Raw genomic sequence first — 20,030 nt, forward strand, 5'->3', positions numbered from 1 at the left:
AAGCTTGTTCAACTAAAAAGAGATGCTATCTGTATGAGAATTTATGTCGTGTTAAAGATGCAACGTAACAACCAGTCAGGTAATTAGCTCTTCGGGCAAGTAGGTTAGATATTTAAGTCAGCACACAAACAATACAATTGAACAACGAAAAGTCGATCAGGTGTTTGTTTGACCAGCGCCATGTCAACCATACATCCTAGCACAAAAATCTAGTCTTCTTTATTGGGCAAGTCAACAAGATTTTGTTCTTCATGAATAAAAACAAACTAAAATTTATATTCAAGTTACTAATAAAGAATTTTGGGTCACAAAACAGACATGTACATGAATTTACTTCCTATCAAAGACTGGGAATATATGAAGACGGCCAAACAAAAGAAATATATGAATATATGCCGGCCAAAAAAATAAACTGGGAAAGTTGCAGTCTGCATTCTCTTGTTCATATATCCAACGAGGGTCAATTGACATACATGTTGTGTCAAATAACTCCTAAGAGGAGAATAATATGCAGAGCTAGACTGAGCAGAGGCTGAAGGCAATACCAACTTCCCTCTCCTCAAGTTAGAAGCTCTACCTAGAAAACATACACACGTACCCAAAGAAATACATAAATATATACATAGTCCATCTATACATATATATGTTTGTATATGTATTTATAGCTATGTTCTAGAATATTGCGCGACCGAGAAGCAAGGGGAAAACTTTCTTCCGTTACCCTCTTATGCCTTCATTCCACCAATCCACAGCTTCGTAGGAACTCATCAGACCTGTTAAAGTGGGCTTGCCACATTTCACGTAGTACTGGATATCCAATCTCAAGCCATGGCTTACCTGGCCCACTGAAATGTAATACTGCAGCAGATTCTAAGAGCTCAAGATTGGGTTCTTGCCATCCTAATCCAGACAAATGCCATGAAGACTCAATGGGGTGCACCTGGCCATTGAAAGCTATTAAAGCAGGGGGCAATGATCCCATATGCCAGAGTGCCAATTCAGATTTGCGGTTCTGCATGATAAGAACATTAATTAAGGACTAAAATTGAGCGATTTTTAACACAACAAAAGCATTTTTGGAATAAGAACTTGCTTTTCTGAGCCAGTACTGATATGTTTCGGTAATATTTGTCCATCTCCAAGCTTGGAGGTTGAATACGTTCACGCCCCATGACCATGCACATTGATCTCTATGCAAACCCAGTGACTGCAGTGATGCAATAGGATTTGAGAAATTCAAGTAGTCACCAAGTTTCTTCTCAATGCAAAGGCTTCCTTCCGTGTTGTCACTCCCTTGAACACCAACTGCACCCATAACACTCCCGCTGAGATCTACATCCCACAGCTGAGTCAAGTCCCGACGCACTACAACATCATCGTCAAGGAAGATCACTCGGTCGAGCTTCGGAAAGAACTGTTATTGTAAATTTGTTAGCTATCAGCTCTATGGTCCCAATAATTCAAACATATATATGGCAAACAAAAACTGATGGCATTACCTCTGGGAGATGGATCTTTAGATAATTCAAGATTGAAAACGTACTCGGTTTCAAGGCTTCGAGTCTTCTATAATGTCTATCATTTCCACTTAAGTGATGATAGTCAGATGAGCTCTGATGTATCTCATCTATTGTTTTCATGACTGAAGCACTCACCTTGGCAGGCAAGTCAAAATGATGGAGGCCCTTAACCTCCACAATGGCAGGAGAGACAGGATGGAGAGCAAACCAGGCATGCATTGCAGCGTAGCTCTTCTTATCTGTTATAATGTGGAACACTAACTTCTCAGGATCAACAGAACTCCTTCGGGTGGAAGCAATGGCAACATAAGCTGCAAGTATGTTGTCTGTTAGGAGCACAATATGGAGGTATGAGACACTGGTGAGACGAGAAGCATAGTCAGCTGGTGGCAGGGAGGATCGCGCAGCTGCATTCACAGCATACTCCTCTGCCAACCTCAGGCCAAGGCAGTGCATGCTCTTAGGGATTCCTACAGAAGCCAAACGCTGGTAGAAAAATGCCTGAAGCCTGGCTGATTGGACCTTCTGATCCATCTTCAAAAGCTGGTTGGATGCATTAGCAGAACATTGTCAGTTGGGTCAAAAAACAGCTAATCAGAAAGAGTAGAGACATGAAAATTTAGTAGAAGGCTTGTTGTCAATGAGATCAATCAGTAGCAAATGTCTCAAGCTAGATATATATACTAATATACCATTCGGATTGACTAAAAGTTCTCCATCAACAGCAATGAACAGACATTGAGACATAATTCCATTGCGATCACTTGTTCTAGACATGGGAGAAAAAGAGAATATATAGGGAACAAAAAGAGTAAAAAAAGATGGCGTTAATTTGAGTGTGACAATACTACCGTCTATCTCTATGAAGCTAAAGATTCTGGTGCTGATCTAGATAGAACTAATTTCCGTGTAGCCGTTTTATCAGACAATGTCATGAAACTATCAAAGAGCATACAATCCGGCCATAAAAATTTGTTTCACAATGTATATGTAAACTAAAATAATAATATATTGGAGAGAAGGTGAACCATGGCCTTGGTCTTGAGAACGAATTTGTCAATGTCAAGCTGATCGTAGGAGGATAACGAGCCCATCTCAGCAATCAGATGGTCCATCGATTCAGGCGCAGCTTCAACAACTGTTGGATCGATATGTCTCCCTCCAATACTCCCATCCAAATAACTTCTCCTCAACTCCTCAATTAACTCCTGCTACGGGAAAAAAAAAACAACAACACAAATATAGGAGAGAATTTAAAGCCTTCCCAGTAATTAGTGATAGAAAACACCCATGCAAATAAGAACCAAGAAGATGCCAGAAGTGACAGATCACGTGATCTGGGACTAAAGAGCTTAACTTTTAGGAACTCTGCGATGCTGCATTTGTTCGAGGACGAAAAAGTTGATTAAAAAAAAAGGAATTCATCACTTCTATAGTTAACGACAAATCTGAAAAGGATAGTTTAGAATAACATTTGGGTGCCTCATAATTTACCTAAAAATTGAAGCATATATTGGTAGGTAGGGAGGATATTTTCTCAAAGATGTGAAACATTTCTATGAACTTGATAATGGGGATAAATTTTTGCTTGGCCACGTGGCTGCATAAATATTTAACTTCTAGCCAACTCATATACAACAAAAAATTATAACTCCAAAAAAAAGCTACCAATTTATGAGTTATCGAATTAAACATTTGATGATTAAAAATAGTAGAGTCGCATCTCACCAGTGATGAATCACTTCCCGTGAACAACCGAGGCCAGATTCCCAATCTCCAACTCAAGCAACCTGAGTCCAATTGATTTGGGATCAAGAAGTACTCAAATAAAAGAAGAAGAAAAATAGAAAGAAGGGATTCGATGACTCACTAACAGAAGGGCAGACTGAAGCTCCTGCGTCGAGGGCAAGGAGCGCAGTTCCCATAAAGAGAAAACGCAAGAGAATCCCAGCGACGATGACGGCGAGTAGAACGGAGCGGTAAGAGTACCGCCGGTTCATTCCTTTCGCCTTCATGACCTCCAATAACCGCATTCCTCCGAGGACTTCCGCCTCTTCTTCCTCGCCACCATTATAAGATCTACAATCTCCAACTCTTCTGCTAGTAGGAGTAGAAACCAAAGACTGGAAACAAGATCTCCAACTCGAGGGACGAGGAGGGAATAAAATAACAGAAGGAGACGAACGGGGAGAAAGCAATGCCGCGTTTTAAAACCGGAGAGTATGGGATATATGGACGCGAGGTTAAATTTCCCGAATTACCCCTAAAGGATTCGGATAATTGCGATCCAGTCCACCGACACAATCGAGATGGCGACGCCCTTTCGCCCTCGCCCGCGCACTTGGCTCAGATCCGAAATGGTCGAATTTATTGTTTGTTATTCCTCTCGGGATTATTTTGAATAACTCACCCCGTTTGCACCCACCGCATGGTGACGAAGACGCCAACGTCATATACTTTGAACATAATTTCTTTCCTTCCTCACATGGGTAAGGAAAAAGAATAACAGAAATGCGAGGGTCCCATGTGTAAGTTTCCAACCACTCCGTTAATATAAACCATTATAATTATTTAAGAAACGGACTTCCTTTATCTCCATCGTTAGTTAGCCATGCACTGAGAGGATAAAATATATATATTTTATGAGATGGACTTAGTATGTATTAGTGTACGTAATTAGACGATTGTGCTCAATATTTCTTCAATTTCTGGACACCTCCTTCAATTTGTCTCGAAAGTGGATAGACTATGATTGAAAGCTTGAAGTAGACAGGAGGAGGAGGCGTAGTGGAATCCAACTCAAAAGAGATGGAGGATGATGTCAAATTTGATGAGATCTTTTATCATAAAGTGAAACTGGCCCACAGGCTCCAAATTAATCCTTCAGCTAAACAAAATAATTCCGTAATTAACCAACTTTGAGAAGGACTCGGGCCTTCTCCTACGATATCAACGCATCTAAATTAACTATAAAATACCCATCGTATTATAATATCTCTTCGGCCCATCGGGCCTTCTTTGGATAAGATAATGGGTTCATGGGGCCATTGCGTTGGACAAGAGGAGGAAATGGGCTTTGAGTCGGCGATGGATAGGAGACTTCTCTACGTAAGTCGGCGACGGTTCATCAGGCTTGAATGCAGTAGAATTACTAGGAGTGCCAGGATTATATTATTATATACATTCGCATTGCTCCAAAACGATATAATTAAATGCTCGTTTTCCATCACCGGCTTCGTCTGTTCCATTGCATTGGAATCTAACGTTCATCACTTGTTCCATTGCATCTGAGCAGCACGTCTCGTCGAGTCGTTTCAACCTCTCTCTGTCTCTCCTGGCATCACAGAGATCGTACGTTTAAGATTCTATCAACGTAAAGCTAGGCCATGCAAATATGGAAACCCTAATGAGTAATGAAATGAACAAGCTACCCGCGAAACAAGGCCTCTTTCCCCTGGCCTGTTTATTTATTTAATCTTTAAAAGAAGATACAGACAGACGTATGTGGTTGCTTAGTTTAATACGATCTTTGATGGTGCACTGCAGTGGTTCTGGGAGTACTTGGAGGACATTGCAGTCTACTACCGCGATGTTTTTCTTAGGAAATAGAGATGTTGCAGCCTATTGCCCGGTTAGAAGGCAGCCAACTGCTGGCTATATTATGTATATACTTGAAGACTAATCGGGTAATAGAGATGCTCATGGTATACCATGCCTATGCCTATGTTCCACAGCTCGTCTCTATGTATGTACGTATGTGTTATATGATAGAGTGCAAAGAGTTCTGCAGCAATGAGATGTCTTTTTCGAGAGGCCACCATGATAGCGATCGAGCCCGCTAGCTTGCTTTCTTGAATGAAGTCTCTTGTCAAGTCGACATCTCTCAGTAGAGGTCTATGCTTTTGTTAAAAATATATATCTGAAAAGTGAAAACTTTACGTTATAAATTTATTATGTACTATGCTGAGAGAGCAGTTGCTTATGGAGCTAAGGAGCTAACGATTCCTATTTATTTTGATGAGTAATTCAAAAGAGAAAGCATTTATTAGTAATACCCATATAATGGTGTCCCATTTCAATCTCCCCATTGCCATATTTATGTAAGTGCCCCAAACTCCTGGGGGGTTGAAAGGCCCAGTTTTGGAGCAGGGAGCAAACTTTGCATCACCACTTTAGAGAGTGAGAGCGCAATGGGGAGAGGAAGAACTGAGATAAAGAGGATAGAGAACCCAACGCAGAGGCAGTCCACATTCTATAAAAGAAGAGATGGGCTGTTCAAGAAAGCCAAGGAGCTCGCCATCCTCTGTGATGCAGATCTCCTCCTCCTCCTCTTTTCCTCTTCTGGAAAGCTATACCAGTATCACACCCCTTCTGTGCCCAGGTTAGCCCACGCTTCCGATTCGGCAGTTTGTTTTGCTCTTTCTGCTCCAATTCCTAAATGGGTCCCTTTTCTTTTTTTTTTTTTTAATATATTTGTTTCTTCTTATAGTGTTAAGGATCTAATTGAGAGGTATGAGGTTGCCACTCAAACCAAGATTTGGAGAAACTACCACTTGGTATGTTGCAGTGTACAATGTACTCCTCCTTGATTTATATCTTCTTCATTTACTAAGTAGTAGTCAATGTGTTATAAATATTTTACAGGAGCAGACTGCAGAGATTGAGAAGGTGGAGAAGTTGTGTGAGTTGTTGGAGAAAGAACTGAGGTAATCTAGTACTGTTAAGTTCTTGAGGTAACTACCCATTAGTTTATGAGATAGCTTGTAATGGGTAGTGTATTGTCACATTAGGTTCATGAAGGTTGATGAGAACGAGCGGTACACCTTGCCTACTTTGGATATCTTAGAGCACAATCTTGAGGAGGCCATTGGTAAGGTGAGATCAGAGAAGGACAGGAAGATTGGAGGAGAGATCAATTACCTCCACACCATGGTTTGTTCTTCAACAAAATAGTTCTCATTGGCTATTGTTTGCTTGCTTGCTTCAACTATCAAGAGAAATCAACTACTTTTTTGAATATTTTGTTCTTGAATGTGTAGGTCAGAGAACAGCAAGAAGAAAGCTATGGTCTCTGTGACAAGGTTAGATTTTTTTGTTTCCCAACTCTGATACTGAATTTATACAGCAGAAGTCCTCTGGGCTACTGTCTAATTGAAATTTGTCCTGGAAACTTTCAGCTGGCTAATGTACAGAGATTTAATGACACGGGGGAAGGGTCGAGTTCATTAAGCCATGGCTTGGATCTCAAATTAGGTAGTTGAGCATCCTGTAGCTCATGATTCAAAGGAGTGATCTTATATTGCTCATATTCTTCTTTAATCTTAATGCAGGCTTTAATTGATGATGGATGCAGCATCAGTCTCTTGTTTGGAATATGTAAACTGACGCATTTGTAAGAGTATATTCTAGTGAAGTAATTGTAACTGGGAGAAATCGTATTGCAATGCCATGGCAAATTGTTTTGCTCCACTTTATTCAACATTTTTCGATCATCTCAAGTAAATGATTTTAGTTCCTAAACATCTAACTGGAAGTATAAAAATGAGAGAATCGACTTTGAAAAGCTAGTTGGGATCGAGAGTAAGAAGCTTTATCAGAGTAATATACCAAGATCAAAAAGAGAGAAAGAGAGAGAGAAAAAAGAGAACTTTAGCGGAAACTGTGATCTAAAAAACCATTCCAATTGAAAACCAGAAAGAAAATAACGAGGGGCTCAGAAAGAACGTAGCGAATTAAAGATTAATCATCTTTATCATTGGAATTTCTATTCCTTCATCATCGTCCCCCCTTTCCTGTATGTAACTACAACTTGGAAGAACACATTAAAAAGAAGAAATTTTTTGAAGAGCAGACGGGTGAGAAGAGAAAGCAACATGGAGAAGCTCTCCATGGGCGGCTACCTAAATAAAGAGAGAGGACAGCAACGAAGAAACCCTAGACGTTGCGATGGACTGTAAGCCGTCGGATTCACATTTGGATCAAAGCCCATTTATATATTGCTTTTGAAAGCCCGTTCACGAGAAATCCAAGAGCGTTATTGGACCGTGTCACACCCGATCCACTTTGCCATCTTCGTCTTCCTCCTCGAAATCGACTCATCCACATGTCCTTGATCAAAATGAGAATATTTTTGTTGTTGTTGTTCTGATCTTAGATTTGGTTAGGAATTTATACATTGAACAAAAATTCGATTTTTGTTCATGGTTTGAATCTCTACGCCATTGTCTACATCTACTTTTAGACGAAGAACCTCATTCTCCAGATGTTGCTTCACCAGATAGAAGAGAAGAATATGGCTGGTATTGAAGAAGGTTAGACAGGTAGTTTTGCTCTCCCTTAAATGCATTGATCCTGTTACATGGTTGACATTCATAGATTCTCCAGAGTAGCTTATCCACCCATAAAGTTGTCCATCTCTGAATTGAGCGATTTGCGGAATAGTTGCTGATGCTGGAATATTAGATTTTGGTCAGGCTCTTTTGAGCTTTTCTTTTTTCTTTGTCGTGGTATTCCATTTCTTCAGCTCTCACATATGTCAGAGATGGTGATCGAATGAAGAGTGAGAAGGAAGCTAGAGAATGTTAACATCATACATCTCTCTCCCACTTCACATGAGGCTATGCATGGGCCTCCTCCTTCCTCAACTGGGCATCAGAGATAGTCCTAGCTTTCTACAAACAGACCGAGATCATTGGATTCCCCCCCAGTTGGCTCTATTATAAGAGGAGGAGAAGGAAGAGGAGAGGGGGGAGGGCATGGCTTTAAGTGAGAGACAAAAGGGAGAGCATAAAGGAGAGACAGACAGCTGCTGCAATGTCTCCACCATTTCTGAGCACAGGAAATGCATCTATGCATGGTCCCCTTCAGCCACTGCATTATGATTTATGACTAAAGAAAAGAAGTCACCAAACCACAATCTAAGGAGAGTTGAGGGGGGGGACAATGGATTTTGAAGAGCTTCTAAAAGTTAGAATAAGCAAAAGGGAATTGTCTTGTTTGGCTCAAACTCAAGTGCCTGTCTGAACTATATTCTGCAATAAGAGAGTGGACCATTTTAAGGTAAACCGGTTTGGAAACAAAAGATGAATGATTTAACGGCGACCATAATGATGTCCAGTTAGGATAGTGTTAGTCAAAAAAGTAGTTAATGCCTCTTTATTCCACAGTTTTTGTATGTATTAATGAAGTTATTTCTGAAGCGTAATTGAGGCCCACTCGATTGGGGTTAAGGGTTAGGCGAAGGAATCAAAGAGACGGAGAGAGAGAGAGAGAGAGAGAGAGAGAGAGAGAGAGAGATTGACATGAAACAAACACATGGGACCCATGTCAAGAGAGGCAAATGGGAATTGGGAACAAGGAGTAGTAGTAATGGTGGTTTGTGCAAATGTCTCAGTCAATTAAGGTGGGCAGATAGGACCCTACTGAACATTGACTGGTTGACCTAATCGCATTGAATGCCAATAATGTGGAGATGATGGATGGATCACCATTTTCACCATTTAATCTATGTCTGAATAGATCTTAGATTTGAATAGTCTACTCTACCTTCTTCCACAACACACACCGCTGCAAATATGAAGCTCAACTTCCAATTCACCTCCCGTAACATTACAATACTTTACAAGAGTCATACATACGACATGTGGCTTAGGATTCAAATTTCTTGACTCAACTTTGTACTTCATTTTCTCCTTACGGCGATTGCTATAAGAGAGAGAGAGAGAGAGAGAGCGAGTAATAAATATATTTTGTCAGCATTTGGGAAAATAGTGAGGCCCCCTTAAACGTCGTTTGACCCTCACGGAGAGGAGGTTACGGCTTTTTCGCTGGTCCACCACCACATAACTTCTCACCACGCGCACTACCATAATTTTTAAAAAATTATCAAAAATATTCTTACTTTTATTATCATTTATTATATATAAATAAATTAGGATAATTATAATGGAGTTTTAAGTCAGTTATTATATTTTAATTTTTAAAAGTGACAGAATATTATTTTCTAGGATAAAATTAATCCAGGTTATTTTTGCTGTATTGTAGATAAAAAATATATATATAAGAGTTGAATAATAAATTTTATCCTAAATAACAGTTTGGGGGATTTATGTAGATAGAGATTTAACCGTGTGAATTGATGAGAATTGAGAATAGCAACGAGTGACTGAAAGAAACAATACAAAAAATGCTTTAACTTTTCTCAAAGTGTGTGAGAGACTATGCACTATCCGTCATCAGTTCATCACCCATCACACTCGCTTATTCTACAAACTATTCAACTCTACAACTCCTCTCCTTCGTTTGTGTCCCTCCCTCTTCATCTCTTCTCTTCTTCTATTCTTTTTTTTTTTCTCCTCATCCAAATCCTCCAACCCATCATTCCCTTCATCTCTCCCACTTCTTCTCCCTAATCTTCCCTTGCAAATAGAGGGATTTTCTTTTTTCTTTTTGTTTTTTGTTTTTTGTTTTCTTCTCTCAACCAAGTCTATGGAAATCCACCCAATTCTCCTCCACAGAGAAAACCCACTTCCCCAACCCATTTCTCCCATCCCCACTTCACCTTCCTCCTCCTCCAGCAGCAGCAATGGAACCACAGCAACAAAGCCAACGCCACCAACAACACCAATTCCTTCACCTCCTCCTTTAACCCCCAAATCCATGGATTCCAATCCGAACCCAACAACCTTCATCCAAGCCGACGCCTCCTCCTTCAAGCAAGTAGTCCAAATGCTCACCGGCTCCGCCCAGACCACGGCCAGGCACGCGGCGCCGCCCCAGCCACCAAAGAAGGCCGCCACCGGCCCCAAGAAGCCGCCTTTCAAGCTCTACGAGCGCCGGAGCAGCCTCAAGAATCTTAAGATGATAAGCCCGCTAGTACCAACCTTTGCGAATTCCAACGCCAACTCCCCCTTGAAGCCGCCGGAGATCTTGTCGCCGAGCGTGCTGGACTTCCCCTCTTTGGTGCTCAGCCCGGTTACTCCTCTGATTCCCGACCCTTTCAATCGATCGCCGCAGCCCAATCCGGCGATGTCGGCGGAGGACCGGGCGATCGCCGAGAAGGGATTCTACCTGCATCCTTCGCCGCGGAGCACGCCGAGGGACGCCGAGCCTCCCAGGCTTCTCCCTCTGTTCCCGCTGACTTCACCGCGAGATAGGTCTTCTCCCTCAGATGCGTAGGTAGAAGATCACCCCCCGCTCCAACTGTATAATTGACCTCTTCCCTCTGTTTTCTGGTTGCTATTTCTCCTTGCGAGCTCTGTGAGGCAAATCATCGAACACCTTGTGCTCTATTAGTTTCTTTGCTGAATCTATGGTTCTCCTTACCTAGTTCCATATCGAGATTACTGGTTTTTTCTTTTTAATATTTTTGTTTGGTGAAGCTAAATTGTTATCAATGGAGCGGTTTTCCAATTCAACTTCAGTGTTCTGTGAGCTGCTCATCTAAGTATCTATCTTCGTTTAAAAAATAAATAAAAAAAGACAAGAAAAAAGACAATGGAAAACAGTCATTGTAGTAAATAAAGATTGAAAAGTGAAAGAAGACCCAGAAGTCTTTGCAACGTCCACTTCTTTGGACAATTAATTTGAGCCTGTCAGGAGTAGATTGGAAGTCTCTTTCCCATTTCTTCTACATGGACTGAAGAATAATAGCAACTTCTTGATGATAAAAAGAAAAGAAAAGAAAAGAAAAAAAAAAGTGGGTGAATATTTTCTTTTTCTTTTTCCTTTTCTTTTATATATATATATTTTTTAAGGTTAGAGGTCCCAGGTTAGCTGTGACCATAAGATGACGAGCATATTCCTTCATCTGGAGAGGCCCAGGTTGATAGGAGTGGATGAGATGGTTGATTAGGACTCAAGACACCGTGTTATCAAAGTTGTAACATTTAGTCAAAAGATGTTACATCATCACACTCTTTGTAGGATGATTATAAAGTGTTTATAAGCATAAATTTTTCTATTTAAAAAGAAGAAGAAGAAGAAGAAGAAGAAGAAGAACGATTAGCATAGTGAAAGATGTTACCAATTAGCTTTGATAGTAATTCAAATTATAGTACGTAAGAAACTAAGTATTGAGCAGTTGAACCTACTCGGATGAGAAAATTTGGACTACAATTAATACATAGAAAGTCCAAGGTGTTACGTTTGGATTAATTTAATGGTGAAGGAATCCAAAGTCTTGCCTCGATTCTACGTGAAGATTTAAAGGAAATTCTAAGGAAGGTCGATCCCTGGCCCAATACTTATTGGGCCAATTAAATGATAGCTTTCTACAATATTTAAAGAGAAACGCATCTGATGCCTAAACCTTTTAAGTACATGATATTATGATATATTTTTGGAGCTTCTAAGTCACCATGTGTGCTTCCATTAAATGAGCCACAAATCTTGGCCAATGCCAAGCACATGACTAACAATTTTCTTAACAATTATATTTTTAAACATCACAGGGAGTGGGGGTTGTTGTCTTGTCTCCTTGAGATTGGATTTTCGTTCTCCTCTCTTTTATCATTTCTCCAGCTCTCCTCTTCTCTTATGACGCCTCTTGTCTGCCATTCAGTAAGTTGGCCTTATCGTTCTCTGGTGAGACGTGGTGGCATGAGAAGCACTCTCCTCTCCATCCTCCTAGATTATCTCCATTTGGGCAGCCTCTCTACTGAGGTAGCTCAGGCTGGGGATGGAGTTGATGCTCCTCTTCCCCTCCTCCCATCTCTAGTTTTTTTCTTTTCTTGACAATGCCAAGAGGCTGGGCCGATTCAGGTGGTGCAATTTTTGTGGATGGCGATATGAATTTTGATGGCATTAATGGCCATTGGGCTAATTTTTCACTGCTTTAAGATCCGTAATAGCTGTGATGAAGTCACAATTAGTTCGCCTGTTGTGATTGTGTGTTTTGCCCTCCTAGGAGAGTAACCTCGTCAAGCTTGATTGAGTCTACTTTAGTTCAGATCCGGCTTAGCTCGAGCGCTGAGCCTAAGCCATAAATGAACTTATTTTTAAGTCTTAAATGAATCGAGCCTTTCCTTTTGCTTTCGCTTGATCTACTAGACTAAAGGAATCGGAGTTGGTTTCAAAATTAAGAGATTTATATAAATCACATCCTAAATTTTATTTATTTTATAATTCACGTAATGTATTTAAAAATTTTGTAATTTAAATATTCTCATAAATGAGAGTTATAGAGAAAAATAAGAATTATGTTATATGAATTATAAAATAAGTAAAATTTAGGATGTGATTTATATAAATACTTAAAACTAAAATTAATTTTAACACAAAACGAAGGAAAACAAGAAAAACTCTTTCCTTAATTATCCATTAAGAAATTAAAATGTTTGTTAGGTAGAAAGAAGACTTTGTATGCGAAGCCATGCATGTAAATCCACCTTTCAGTCAATTTGGTTGACTAAAGCGTCTTGATGCTGACGTGTACTTTGAATCTGGCGGCGGAGCAACCCAAAATTTACCGAATGTGGGAATTTTTAATTAGTATTATTCTTTTGTCTTCTGGCATAAAACAAACTCTATTATTATCCTAAGCATGAATTAAATCCTATAATCAAATTATCAATAAATATATGATAGTGTTAAGATATTGTTGGAATAAAGTGTAATATTTTTGGCCCAAGTAGTTGGCTCGGCCCAACGAAGACGAGTGCAATTGAAGAAAAGCGTCGTGTAATTATCATACCTTCCCCGCAATTATTGCCGTTTTAAATATAATCTCTGTGATTACTATTAATTTAAAATGCTTGTGCTAATTAAGTACGGTCCGTATACGACGTCTCGCTGAAATAAACGACGGCAAGTCCGTACGCGAACGTTGGCCCCCCTCTCTTCTCCCTCGTCTGATCTCCACCACCAAATTCTTCGAAGAGAGTTTAGATCACGAAGGTCTCTTCCTCTTCTCCGTCTTTGGGAAAGCTGGAGGAGGACGAGAAGGTATCAAAGGCGGCACCTTTTCATTTATCATTTCTTTCTCTCTCCACGTTGCTTCTATAGATGGGAGTTTACCAAATATCTTTCCCGTTTGCTTCCTTAAATGCGTCGCTTGCCTCTTAATTTTGGTTTGTGGTGCATTTGATCACGGCATTAGGAGACTCCCGTGCCTTGATGCGGAAAAGGGATCGTCTTTTTTCCTGCGTCCTTGAAAAAGCAAAGATTTTTGTTTGAGTTTGATGCGTCGTGATGGCGATTTCGTGATGGGTTGCTCTTAGATTCAGTGAATGGGACCTCTGTGATCGCTCTTTGTATTAATTTCGGCTCTTGGGTTGGTTTCGCTTACGCAAAGTTTGGTAATTTGTAGGAAATTGGGTGTATTTTTGTTTTAGTTTTTTTTTTTATTGAGAGCTTTTGATCAGGATTTGTATTGTTTTGGTGTCGATACCGATTATTTCTGGAGAAAATGGAGGAAGAGAGCAGTTCTTGGGTGATGAGAGCAAAATATTCTCATACTGTTCTCAGATCGAACTCTGGAAGGGAGTCAGCTGTTCTATTCTCCACCCAGTCTGATGCTGAGGCACATCTGAAGCCGAAGAACCCTAACCGAGATTTGAAATCGACAAGCTCTAATTTGGAATCGAGGCCAAAGAGCTCGAGTTTGGATTCATCTCTTTTGGCAATTCCATTGCCAACACAATCTGGCAATGCGCGGGCCAAAGCTAAGAGCTTGAGCTCACAATTGAAGTCGAAGACCTCGATCTTAGAGTCAAACTCTAGGAATTCAAATTCAGAATCCAATTCGGTAAACTTGAATTCAGGCCCTTCAAAGACATCTTCGACGCAATCTGATGTTGATATCGGATCGAAGACGAAGAGACCTAGTTTGGATTCTGCGGATCTAAAGACAAAGGACTCAAGCTCTGAGAATTCTGATTTCTCTTTCTATCCTGATGGTGGTTGTGGTCTGAATTCACAAAGTGAGGGTTCTAGCATTGCTTCTGTTTATCCTGAGAGGGCTAGGAGTGCTAAGAAGGACTCGAAGCCGAGACGGAGGTCTTTGTCCCCTATTCCTACTGTTATCCTTTCTGATGTCTTCAGAGAAGCTAGATCAATTGGAAAAAGATTTTCCACCCCGCCGCCAAGCAGAAAAGCATCCGACAAGACTCGTGAACATCGGACATCTGCTTCCTTCCCGTCACGCAGTACCAGTCCTCTTCGGGATATGTTGAAGGGTAGAAAGGACACTTCTTGGGCAAGATATTTTGACCATGGAGGAGGAAGGGTTGCTGCCTTGGAGACAACAGAGAAATGGAATGTTGATCTTTCAAATTTGTACCTTGGACTTAGATTTGCTTCTGGAGCTCACAGTAGGTTATATCATGGTATCTATAAAGATCAGCCTGTTGCTGTGAAAGTTATTAGACAACCTGATGACGACGATTATGGAATAATGGCTGCACGACTTGAGAAGCAATTCACAAGGGAAGTCACTCATCTGTCTCATCTATATCATCGCAATGTGATCAAGGTACTATTATTGTTTTTACTCTTGACATTTTTTCAGTGCTTTGCTTTTTCCATTAAATTTTTGAATCAATATGATGATAGTTGAAGGTTCTTGCATTAGTACTGGCCTCGGAAAAAAATTTAAGCTGAAATATCTGGTATTGAATAGTTCAATTATGATTTTAGCGCTTCTTGCTTCATAGAAGACAAGTATTCTGATGATTTTTCTTGAAAGATGTGAGTTCAATATATCTAAGCAAGTAGTACCATTATTCATTTAACATTATACTTGTTTACAAATTTTAGCGCATCTAAAAAAAATGAGTGGTACTTTTGATGCTAGATTTGTCTTATTAAACCAAACACAAAAGAGAACATCTTTATGAGCGTCAGTTACTTGTTTTGTGATAATTGATTATTTTATCTGGTTATGCTAATGCTTTAACAACTGATTGGATCCCATAGCTTATCTAATTATGATGTGCAATGAGTCATTTGTGAGTGAGCACATTCTTCACTTTGGTGATTATCTTTGGTGTGATGCAGTTCGCAGGGGCATGCAAAAGTCCACCAGTCTTTTGCATCATCACCGAGTATCTCTCTGGAGGCTCTTTGAGGGCTTTTTTGCACAAACTTGAGCATAAATCTCTTCCTTTAGAGAAGCTAATCGCAATCGCCTTAGATATTACACGTGGTATGGAATACATTCACTCACAAGGTGTTATCCATCGTGACTTGAAGCCTGAGAATATTCTATTCGATCAAGACTTCTGTGTAAAAATTGCTGATTTTGGAATAGCATGTGAGGAAGCATATTGTGATGCGTTAGCAGAGGACCCTGGTACTTATCGATGGATGGCACCTGAAATGATTAAACACAAGCACTACGGCCGGAAAGTTGATGTCTATAGCTTTGGTTTACTTCTGTGGGAAATGGTGACTGGAAGAATCCCTTATGAAGACATGATACCTATCCAAGCGGCTTTTGCTGTTGTTAATAAGGTATGGCTTCTAGTAAATACTTGTACATTATATTTTATCAGCTGAATTTTTGTTCAAAAATATTACTGAAGATCACATTTATGTGCTAATAAAATGAATTGCACTTCTCAGAACTTGAGGCCAGTCATTCCTGCGGACTGTCCGGGACCACTGCGAGCATTGATCGAGCAATGTTGGGCTTTGCAAGCAGACAAGAGACCTGAGTTTTGGCAGATAGTGAAGGTCCTAGAACAGTTTGAGTCTGCTCTTACTCTAGATGGAACACTCGATCAGCTTCAGAGTTTGTCCTGCCATGATCACAAGAAGTGGCTATTCCAGTTGATCCAGAAACTCAAACTTGGACATCTCGACGGATCGATCACCTCCATGCCTAAACTGTTGTAACATCTTCTCTTCTCTGTTTGTTCAAGCTATTTCAGCTGTCTGTCGTGTAATTATTGTATTTCCTTTTGTAGTCTCTGTCTCTCGATTGATAAAATACCACATCAATTCCTTAATTAGTTTTTCCTTTTCCATTGGATGATTGCGTCTCTTGAGAGTGTAATGTTTGTGCCATGCTTATTATACAAGAACCATGCACATCTGCTCAAACTTGTTATTGTGCTTACCTTTGCTAATCTCAAGAACAAGACTCTGCACCTAGAAAGAAGTGAATCTGACATTCTCCTAACTTCCAAATCAACCATACTAATTCATCGGTTTTTCCTTTCAATTCAAAATTCTACTGTTCGGGGTATTTACATAATCATGACTATCTACAGGAAATTATGATCACATGAACTTACCTTTTCTTTCTCAAGTTTTGCATGATATGCTCTACTTTTTAAGCACTCTTTGTCAGTTCAATCAAAGAGATATTTCAGATAGGAACTTAAAAAGGGCATATCCTTTTAAGCTTCTCCAGATTGCTACTTGTAGATAGAAAAACCTTTGAATTTCATGTGCCAACCATTCTCCTTTATGGAGTCATTTACTTTTGACCCCACAAGCCCACAATGCATTAACTTTCCTATGACAAATTGCAAACCTCAATAAGAATTTGAAATCTCCTTGAAGTATGACCAGTTGCTAATTTTCTGACACTATTCACTCCTTGATTTTGCTATACCATGAAAACAAAAAATTGTTTCAATTGACCTATAACATCTACTTCTGAATTCTGATTGCATTTATTCAGTACCACTATGATGTTCATGTACACTGACTCAGACCAAACACCCTGGACTCACAATCCTATTCATCAACCTAGCTAGCCTCTCAGCCCCTGGTCCGGGCTGCAGCCGTGCCGGGTCGCCGACCTCAGAGCACGACAGGCTTCCTTCGCACCAAGCTCCCGGAACATAGCTCCCGTTCACCCTTCCGAGAAGTTCAGCGTCTATCTTGTCGAGTACTGGATCGTCACGGTTGAACTTGCGGGCAAACGGCGCATTACTACCGATCATCTTCCCGACGTCGTCTAAGCCGAGCGTGTGTGGGTGCTGCTTCGGCGGCGTGTCCCAGGAAATATAGTGGAGATCATGGTTGACGACAGTGTGCATGAACTCAGGTGCGTTGCAGATAACAGTCTGGAAGTAGCCCTCAGGAGAAGAGATGAAGTTGGCGTAGTACATGAGGAGTGTTCTTGGCAAGTTATCCCATCCCCACACACAGAACTCCACGAATTCCCGGGTGAGAGCCATCCATGCGGATCCTGTCGCAATAAACTGGCGAGTGGGAACTAAGCACACTAAACATAGGATCAGAGTTTTTGATGAGGAGTCCCAAGTGATTTACCTGTGTATAATTTGAAAGCAGTTGGTAGTTCTCTTCTCTGAGTAGCCCAGAAGACATCTGATTTCTTAGACATATAAAGTCCAGGATCTATGATCAATGGCTTTGCCCTCTGCCCTCTGTAACAACATCAGAAATCCAAAGTCATCAACCAGCAAAAGAGAACATTATGTTTAGCCATCGAATGTTTCAAAATTGAGACTCACTCTTTCCATCCCAATCTACTTGTGTGCTCCAAGAAATTCAAATTCCTTGGCAAAGATGAGAAAGTATGCAGTATATCTGAAACCCATTAAACCACTCATGAGAATTATAACATAGCAATCCTTCAAATTAGAAGAATCCAAGAAAGACTAACCATCTTGTGTCACAAGAGGGTAGTCTGATGCACTGAGGTTTATAAACCAATCCCAGTCCTTGCTCTTCTTGAGAAGAATAGCACAAGCATGAAGCGTATTGGCCACCATGGTTGGTCCTCTGTACGTGACCATGTTGGCCTTAGCTATGACATGCACGTTCCCGGCTCCGGCGAAGACAGTGTCGTTCGCGACGCGCGAAGCCAGCTCCCATCTCTCCGCCGCCGGCGACTCCAAATCCAAGTGCACTACGTAAAGGTTCCTCGGATGGTAGATAGCTCTCAGTGTCCTCCAAAGGCGGTCAAGATCGCCTTTTGATCCCGAGACAAAGTAGGCCAGTCTAGGCAATGGGGGAGAAGCCGCCGCCGCCGCCGCCGGCGCGGCGGAGAACTCAACGTAGGAAGCGTTCTTCATCGAGGGGTTGAAGAAGATGGCATGGAAGGAAGAGAGGAGACCAAAGTTTAAGGATGTCACTACGAGAAAGATGGTAAAAATTGTACTAAAAACCATGGGCAACACCCATCTCTTCTCCGCGCTCAACGGACGGAATGGATACAGAGAAAAACCTCTAGCTTTCATCAGTTCCATCGCATATAACCCATCTTAGAGTTTCGCAAGAAGATTAAACCGAGAACGTTTTCTCGATCTCAAAAAAGAGAAACGACCAAGGGAATGGAAACAGGGGAGTGGTGGAATTTCTTATGCTAATGTTGTTATTGCATGGGAAGATGATCACAAAAATAAAAAACTTGGATTCAAACCAAACAATTCCACGATTTGGGTATGTGGATAAGATGAAGAAGTTGGAGATAAAGATTGAATCTGTCAATAAGAGGGAAGGATTCATACGATATCCTTTTAAAGCTACTGTAACGCAACGTTGACGGTTATAATAACCATTAAAAATCAACAAATATAACTGAGAGGAGAAAAAACCAAAGAAGATTAAAATGAATTAAAAAGAAAAAAAAAAGTAAGACTTTGAGGAGGGGAAATATGGAGATAAAGAGAGAGAGAGAGAGAGAGAGATGTAAAAACGAAGTAACTTCATCATTTCTCGTTAATTGTGGAAGAAGTTACATTTAGATCTCTAATAATTATTCTTAGTTCAACTTCAGTTGAGATCCCAAAGTTTAAGTTATGGTTATAAGTAACATTTTGACTTTATTATAAATAAAACTCTCATTTTGTTATTCACAAATAGAATCCTCTACGTGCTAAAAAAATATTAATCCACACCTTATGTTAACTAAATTATAAAACCAAATTAAGCTTCTAAAACAATTTGAAGATAAACCAAAATGCTGGTTTCAAATAAAACAGAATCAAATCAAGCATATAAAACACTAAAATCGTACTTAAATACTGATATTTTTTTTTAAGATCAACGAATTTAAAACTACTGTTGTTATATCATATTAGAGTGAGATAAGGGTAACTCTGGATATAAAATGTAGTATTGCAACTATTACTTTTTGGGAAATATATGTTACAAGTTAAAGGTGAATTAGTTGCAGCCAAAAGACTTATCTTTATGGATCTGTAAGCATATGTGGTGGATTAGTTGGATTAACTTCTAATGCGTTGAAAGTGGAACTTGACACATGTGATGCATTTAACTTAGTAAGTTAGGTAAAGTTTGTATTAATATACTTATTTATAATTAATAATTAAATAAAAAAAATTATATAAACTTATTCAAAATAATTATTATATTTTATAATGAAAAAAATAAAATGCGAGTAAAGATTTAGATATATTTAAATTATATTTAAAATGTGCATACAAAATTATTCTTAGAAAGTAACTCATTGTATATTTTTTTGAGAAATCAAAAGCATATATTGCCCACTCGCCCACTCAAAAACTCTCTAGTCTCCGTGGTTGTCTGAATTTCCTACTAATATTTTCTAAATGATCGATGTAATTTTTC

The 20,030-nt window shown here is 39.9% G+C and overlaps 5 protein-coding genes across 7 annotated transcripts; 3 read left to right on the top strand and 2 right to left on the bottom strand.

Moving 5' to 3' along the window:
- Nucleotides 1-408: 408 nt before the first annotated feature.
- LOC140789496 (probable galacturonosyltransferase 15) lies at nt 409-3,718 on the bottom strand. 2 transcript variants are annotated; one of them, XM_073139211.1, is made up of 6 exons: nt 3,391-3,718; nt 3,249-3,310; nt 2,549-2,728; nt 1,500-2,063; nt 1,094-1,414; nt 409-1,012 (listed from the first exon to the last, which is right to left on the bottom strand). In XM_073139211.1, exons 1-6 carry the CDS (start codon nt 3,551-3,553, stop codon nt 734-736), a joined length of 1,569 nt encoding a protein of 522 aa, XP_072995312.1. In that variant the 5' UTR covers nt 3,554-3,718; the 3' UTR covers nt 409-733. The 2 variants fall into 2 exon arrangements, with proteins under 2 accessions (XP_072995312.1, XP_072995311.1); XM_073139210.1 differs by having other exon boundaries at nt 2,549-2,731.
- A 1,779-nt stretch (nt 3,719-5,497) lies between these two features.
- Nucleotides 5,498-6,989, top strand: LOC140789223 (MADS-box transcription factor 32-like). The gene is made up of 7 exons (XM_073138827.1): nt 5,498-5,901; nt 6,010-6,076; nt 6,165-6,226; nt 6,311-6,452; nt 6,560-6,601; nt 6,698-6,773; nt 6,851-6,989. Exons 1-7 carry the CDS (start codon nt 5,711-5,713, stop codon nt 6,859-6,861), a joined length of 591 nt encoding a protein of 196 aa, XP_072994928.1. The 5' UTR covers nt 5,498-5,710; the 3' UTR covers nt 6,862-6,989.
- A 2,652-nt stretch (nt 6,990-9,641) lies between these two features.
- Nucleotides 9,642-10,936, top strand: LOC140789779 (VQ motif-containing protein 4-like). The gene has a single exon (XM_073139603.1). The coding sequence runs from the start codon at nt 10,008-10,010 to the stop codon at nt 10,695-10,697; it is 690 nt and encodes a 229-aa protein (XP_072995704.1). The 5' UTR covers nt 9,642-10,007; the 3' UTR covers nt 10,698-10,936.
- Nucleotides 10,937-13,290: 2,354 nt separating this feature from the next.
- On the top strand, nt 13,291-16,562 carry LOC140789897 (serine/threonine/tyrosine-protein kinase HT1-like). 2 transcript variants are annotated; one of them, XM_073139793.1, is made up of 4 exons: nt 13,291-13,463; nt 13,618-14,991; nt 15,516-15,971; nt 16,083-16,562. In XM_073139793.1, exons 2-4 carry the CDS (start codon nt 13,927-13,929, stop codon nt 16,353-16,355), a joined length of 1,794 nt encoding a protein of 597 aa, XP_072995894.1. In that variant the 5' UTR covers nt 13,291-13,463; nt 13,618-13,926; the 3' UTR covers nt 16,356-16,562. The 2 variants fall into 2 exon arrangements, with proteins under 2 accessions (XP_072995894.1, XP_072995895.1); XM_073139794.1 differs by having other exon boundaries at nt 13,354-13,463; nt 13,883-14,991.
- A 326-nt stretch (nt 16,563-16,888) lies between these two features.
- LOC140789778 (beta-glucuronosyltransferase GlcAT14B-like) lies at nt 16,889-18,814 on the bottom strand. Its single transcript, XM_073139602.1, has 4 exons — nt 18,100-18,814; nt 17,948-18,023; nt 17,745-17,860; nt 16,889-17,661 (listed from the first exon to the last, which is right to left on the bottom strand). The coding sequence occupies exons 1-4, from the start codon at nt 18,683-18,685 to the stop codon at nt 17,177-17,179; spliced, it is 1,263 nt and encodes a 420-aa protein (XP_072995703.1). The 5' UTR covers nt 18,686-18,814; the 3' UTR covers nt 16,889-17,176.
- Nucleotides 18,815-20,030: the final 1,216 nt, after the last annotated feature.

This window comes from Typha latifolia, chromosome 5, assembly GCF_019914945.1.
Source record: "Typha latifolia isolate L0001 chromosome 5, TyphaL0001v2, whole genome shotgun sequence".
Lineage (NCBI taxonomy): Eukaryota > Viridiplantae > Streptophyta > Magnoliopsida > Poales > Typhaceae > Typha > Typha latifolia.